Source organism: Trachymyrmex septentrionalis, unplaced genomic scaffold (genome assembly GCF_001594115.1).
Source record: "Trachymyrmex septentrionalis isolate Tsep2-gDNA-1 unplaced genomic scaffold, Tsep1.0 scaffold87, whole genome shotgun sequence".
NCBI lineage: Eukaryota > Metazoa > Arthropoda > Insecta > Hymenoptera > Formicidae > Trachymyrmex > Trachymyrmex septentrionalis.
In genome coordinates, this window is record NW_017306059.1 from 4,073,905 (window position 1) to 4,080,220 (window position 6,316).

The 6,316-nt window shown below is 38.7% G+C and overlaps 1 protein-coding gene across 1 annotated transcript in view; it reads right to left on the reverse strand.

Moving 5' to 3' along the window:
- Positions 1-6,316, reverse strand: part of LOC108755304 (nuclear receptor subfamily 1 group D member 1-like) — a 36,049-nt gene that overhangs the window by 18,387 nt on the left and 11,346 nt on the right. Inside the window, exon 2 of the mRNA XM_018498227.1 lies at positions 3,902-3,979. Within this exon, the coding sequence (XP_018353729.1) occupies positions 3,902-3,979 (78 nt within the window). The remainder of the gene's footprint in view (positions 1-3,901; positions 3,980-6,316) is intronic.

Genomic DNA, 6,316 nt, shown 5'->3' on the forward strand with positions numbered 1-6,316 from the left:
AGGAACTCGCAACGAATTGGTGTCTTTTGGCGAAACTCTGCTTCACGCTCGGCCTTCAAACGACCTGACCTCTCCTTCGTTTCAACGCGAATTCAGAACGACAAATGTGAAATTTTGTCGATATACTCCGAGAAATCAAACGCGTGAAACAGGGACGCAACGTCCACGCACGAGTTATTTACATTACGGCGCAATTAGCCGCGGTATTCTTCTTACTTAAAAAGAAGCAAAGGCCTTCTATGGCTGACATTTGCATTTATTTCACTTACCACACATTGACTCTCGATTCATTTCACTGCATTGAAATTTATTTTGTTCCTCGACATAAAAGGAACACGTTATTCTTATGACTGCAGGAGATATTGATATCGCTCGATCGATAATCGATTTACTCTTCGTGTGTTTTCGAGGACATTATATGTATTTTCAGTCTTTTACAAGTGCAGAACACGCGCGCATTCTTTTCGCGATACTAAAAGTAGAGGTACTAAGAAACCGGAAAGATTTGGAGTGTGGAGTGAAATGGACGACCTATAGTCGTCGTGCGCGAAGAAAACAGAAGGGAACGGGAAAGATCGCCCTCTTCTCGATGTTACGCAGAGAATTCGAGGCAGTCGTTAGTATGCTAATGAATGTCCCTCGTTTCTTCGTCCGTAACCGCGGCACGCAACGACCTAACCGTTAAATTATTTCAAATATTTCCAAACGTTCGTTCCGCGAAGAGACTAAAAACTTCGACTTTGAAACCCTAAGCTAGGAACTGAAGCTAGGAACTGAAGATTATAGAACTAAGAACCGGTTTGGAATATTCTGGTTAACTTGTCATTTAGACGTAACCTTAATTGATAAAAATTGTGTTTCTCCAGCTATGATTAACCGATGGTTTTGTAATGGTAACTTTAAAAGTGATTGACCACGGCCAGAAAAGTACAAATTTACATTATCATCGGATCAAGCCTGACCACAATTTAATCAGAAAATGAAAAACCAGACTTTAGACGACTTTGCAGACTTGTGACGCTTGTTGCGTGTTAATGTGCACGCGCATAATTCTCGCCGCTACATTTTCGTGCCGTCTTCCCCGCTCATCCTTCTTCTGTTCTTTCCATATCAGGACCACGATGACGACGCCGTTATGTTTCTCGCGATAGCATCGAAACTGCGAGAGCCTCCACATGGCGCGTCCCTTCTCGCTGGTATATAGTCGTGCAACTAAAATGACGTGCGCGATATGATGGTGATATTAATTTCTCGGCCGGTATTGCATTTCGTACAATCATATCGCGGGCCATTCACGATCATTAATTAAACATGCGGAACGGAGCACTTATAAATTAATTTCACTTACACACGAATGATAATGACTACATCGCAAATCGATGACCAGCGATCGTGAATGTAACGGAAATGAGACGGAACGTATACGCGCAAGAGTGCTGGTTTTCGTATCGTTCTCGAAAGGTTTACGATTAATTCCGATTAATAAAACCTCTCTTATATCGCGATGATACTAATTGAGGTTAATTTCGATATCGTTATTTAAAAATGGCTGCAAGAAACAACCCACGATAGATTGCTGACAAATTCGATTGAGACACTCAACTGCCTCTTTTACTTCAGATCCTGGCACAGCGGTATATTCTCCTTCCTACATAGTCTCCCAGCTTATTTTCGTTCAAGAGGAGAGTCTAATTGACCTAAAAGGCGTTATCTGCTACTCCGTCGAATCTGCTCTCCGGGAAACCGAACGCGCGCGAGCCGGAGTAACCATTACTCCGTTGTTGCCTTAATGAGGTCCAATTACTATCGGATGGGTCACTTAGTATGCGGTACTGATATTCTACGGTGTACAGCACACATTAGTGGGATGAAAGGACGAGAGCCAAGGGTCAACATCCCTCGAAGACCTAAAGCGCGGTCTAACGAGATTCGATCGTCGTCGTCGTCGTCGTCGTAGTTCGTCGGTACAATATGCGTGCTTGCGCATTATAATCGTACGCATTCCGACGCACGTGCACACAACCCGGAATCCACCTGTTGAATATTACTCCCTACTGTGTCGACCCTCTCGCCTCTCGTTCGACACGCGGAAGTGAACCGCGATCGAGATCCCTTCTTTCGTAGCTTTCCGCTTCTGCGCGTATTCTTCCCATATTTGTCTCAGAGAAACAGACATGTCGGTTCCTTCAAGACGATTTTTCGAAGAATTTCTTTCGTAACGTCATCGTCGTCGTCGTCGTCGTCGCCGTCGTAAGGTCTTGAAATTGTTGTTGCAGAGTAACAGGACAGAATAAAGCGCTAAAGAAAAATTGAAATCATCCTTTACTGTGCAATTATTACACGGTGGAGGTAAACACACAGCGGTGCATTTTCGAGATACGTTATCAACCCGTACGTCGTTATTTCCAGAACACTCATCGCGATTCACCGCAACGCAAAGCTTCGTCGAACGGGGACGATCCAAGATAATCGATTGGTCGCGCTCGAGTCTCTCATCCACTTACGGATTCGAACCGGGCAGAGGTTTTTTTTTTTTTTTTCAGTTACTTCTCGCGTGTCCTCGCCTTTTTCACATATCGGACTTTCTCACCTCTTTTCGTTGACCGTGATTACCACGGGGAGAGATCCCTACCACAGCAATCTTTTCGTTTTCGCATTCGTCATGGCTTATTTGAGTTGCTTCTTCTTTAAACTAGAGTGCGAAACGCGTGCACGCATCGCATACGTCAACTCATTCCCGGTGTATCGATTTTTACGACTTCGCAAAGTCTTCGCAGCAGGTTAATACCGTAGAAACTACTTCCGCCCGCTTTTTGTCGACGATTGTCTTTCCGAAGACGAATCGGTAATAAATCACCGTCTCACTTTATTACGTCTCTTCTCAAAATAGTACGTTTTCCAAATCTATATTTATTTATTTTTTTTTTCTGAATTTTGTGCGTGTGTTATTACATTCATTTTTTTCGTTAATGATAGAAATTAAATATTACAAAAAAAAATGGAGGGGAATATAGATCCGATCGAATTGTTTTGTTTCAGATGAATTCTACGGATAAGCTTAGAGTCAACAGTTCTGTGTTGGCGCTATTTGTTAATATTTTTAATACAAAAATTTTATGTAATACTCACTAATATAATATAAAATATTGGTAAAAATACTATTAAAAAATGAATAGCTTCACAAAAATTTGTAAAAATAGTCATCCCTCCTTAATTTATTTCATACACAATCTTTATTAATTTATAATCTAAAACATTTAAATCATGCACTCGCGATAATAAGTTTTTTTGCTATTGAATTATTGTATTGTCGCTCCTTAAGTACTTTGTACATTTTTCTCTCTGACTAAACTTTTTTATTGTATTTATCTGTTTTTAAGAACAGACGATCGAAAGAGTATTGTTATAGTAAGGTCTAAATAACTTATGTTTTTAGAGTTGTTGTGTGAGAAAGTAGAAAAGTCTTGATTTTTTGTCTGATATTTTTCGAAATCTGTATATTTATATAAATATATTTTTTCGCATAGATATTTCTTTATCCTTTAAATCATTTATTTAATCATTTATCTAATTTTCTTTCAACCATGTATTGCGAAATTCGAGTTATCATTTCGCGCCTATATATGTGAAGATAGAATTATTTACTTATTCCTTAAAAACGTGATGGAAACTGTCATGCTCGACTTCGTAATTAGGCTTGTGTTATTCTTTAAAGTGTAGAATTTGCATCACAAATGTTACGTAACGTGCGACTCGACAATGAACCGAGATGTTGTATGACGAGAGATGTCGTCGTGTGAATTCTCGGCGTCACATTACAAAGTCCGCGTACGCGAAATGTAACCGGGATTTGTATCTGGCAATCTCATTATTTACAAAATCATTATCTGAGTCTTCTTACCTTACAACCCTCGCATGTGAACGCTCCGAAATGAAACCCCGCTGCGGGTTCGTCGCATACCCTGCACTGTTGGTTCATCTGCAATTATAGAAATTATAGAAGTTATTCGAACGAGATATAGTCAGTTAGATCAGAGTCAGTTACTTCGGCTCATCCTTGGAAGAATAAAGTGCGGTGTTACGAGATGGTGGGGCGGCGAACCGGTTTTCAACGTTCGCTTCGATTTTTATTCCTCCCACGATATCTTACGGATGTTCGAACAGGATTTGGAGTACGAGAAAAGTAATTGGAAATATGTTGAAGTTTCGATTAAGCGGATACGCTAACGGTGATAATATGGAGAAAGTATCCTGAGTCACATCTATTGATCTCGGTTGTTTTTATTCTGTCGCGGTGAAGTCGCCTAAGTATTTTTAGATTACACCATACGTAATAAGAATAGACTGCGTATTCCTATGAAGTTGTCGTTATCGATAGAACGAGTGAAATAATTGAAGCATATCTCTTTCGAGAGATTTCTCTCTTTCGAGTATGCTGACATTGAAAAGAGATGCTGCGCTGGAAAAAAAAGTCTGGTTGCGTTAAATGGAATTCTGATAATGGATAAATTCGAATTTTCTGATTAAATCTATTATAATTCTACTTGAGACCACCAGAATTCTGATTGATCAGAATCTTTTGGTTCACTCATTTTCAACCAGAAATTTTTTTCAGTGTGATATTAAATTCTTTCCAACGGAGCACAAAAGTTAAGATCAGAGAATGCGCAGTCTACATCTATTACATCTATAAACTACACTACATAAAGCGCAACGTAAATTCACAATGATATATCACGTTTATACAAGAGTAGTTTGTGTATATCTACCGGTAGAGATTCGGTATTTTTTGGGGTCGATTAGATCTTCGCCTATGGGCATGAAATGGATATCTGAAGAATCATTAGGTTCTCTTCTTTCCTGAATCTACGTTTCCTCCCCACCTTCTCTCGTAACACTCGAATCGAAACCCGTTTTAACCCACTGGCGTGTCATAAATCAGCGTTATCTCGGCAAATGGTGCCATCTGCTTCGACTGTGTCGGAGCGAGGAACCTATTTTTCGAATAAACTGGAATAAAATTAGACCATTGATGATCCGATAAGAATGTTATGGTCGATGTCCTTCGTCGAACGAATATTTCAATTATCACGGTATACAAATTTCTGATTCTAAATTACTAGAAAAACCGGAGAAACCAGAACTCGAAGTTTATGAATCATAATTTTATAAAGTTCTATACCGTTGTATTTTATATATATATATATATATATATATATATATATATGTATGTGTATATATAGACATGATTTAGTTTTTGGCATAACTAAAAACGAATTATAATTTAGTCGCCACGTGCCCTATTTCTCTTCGATAATGCGTGCAAAATATAGATTTACAGTTCGCAAAAGACACATGTAGAGAAAGTAAAGGTGAGAAAAAGATGGGAAATTTTATCCAAAATAGTCTCTGTGAAAAGTTTACGTTTCTGATCCTTGGTTTGTATTGTAAACATCTATTGTACACTATATTGTGACAAGCTGCGCACGTTCATCAAATGATACGCTAAGAGTGCACGCAAAAAATTAACTGCATTTGTTCGCCGCGAACACTGGTGAGCCGTTTTAGGACGCAGATCACTTGCGGATTCGTTGATTTAAAGATATAACTGTGACCGGTAGTCGTACCGGTTTAAGTTGGTGTATTCAGTCTGGTAAATAAAGTTCCTTGAAAGAATGTTGTTGAATGGATGGAAAAAAACTAGTTTAACAAGAATTCGAAGTGACAGTAATTAAAGCTCCGATACGACACGATCTCGTGCGCGTCGCCGAATGTTTGTAATTGCGTCTTCGAAGAAAACTGGCTGTCGCTCGCATTTACCGACGAAGGCAGACGATAAAATGGAAAAGGAACGAATTGGAAAAAAAGAGAAGTAAGTTTTTTTTACGACGCAAAATTGTTTAACACCCGCTAACCTTCCTCCTTCGCTCGTTGCACATTCGTTGATGAAGCAAAGAACTCTTCCTCTCTTTCCCATTTGATCTGCTCTCTTGATCGGCCAAATTTTGTTTATGACAATCATCAGAACGATTAATCAGCTGATGATTTTAACATGTCTTTTCGCATGTCTGTGCCAGTTTCAATGCTAATTGCAATGCCATTTTTTAAAACCCACGTCTCTTGACTCGTATATTCTCCTTTTTATATATAATATAGATTTAAATTGTGAAACATTTGTGTAACAAACCAAATTGATATAAATAACGTCATATGCAAAATGAGGAAGTACACTATTTCTGAAATATAAGCAAGGTTATTCAGATAAAGAATTTAAATACAGGATTTAAATAATACGTTTTTGTAATATATCTTTTTA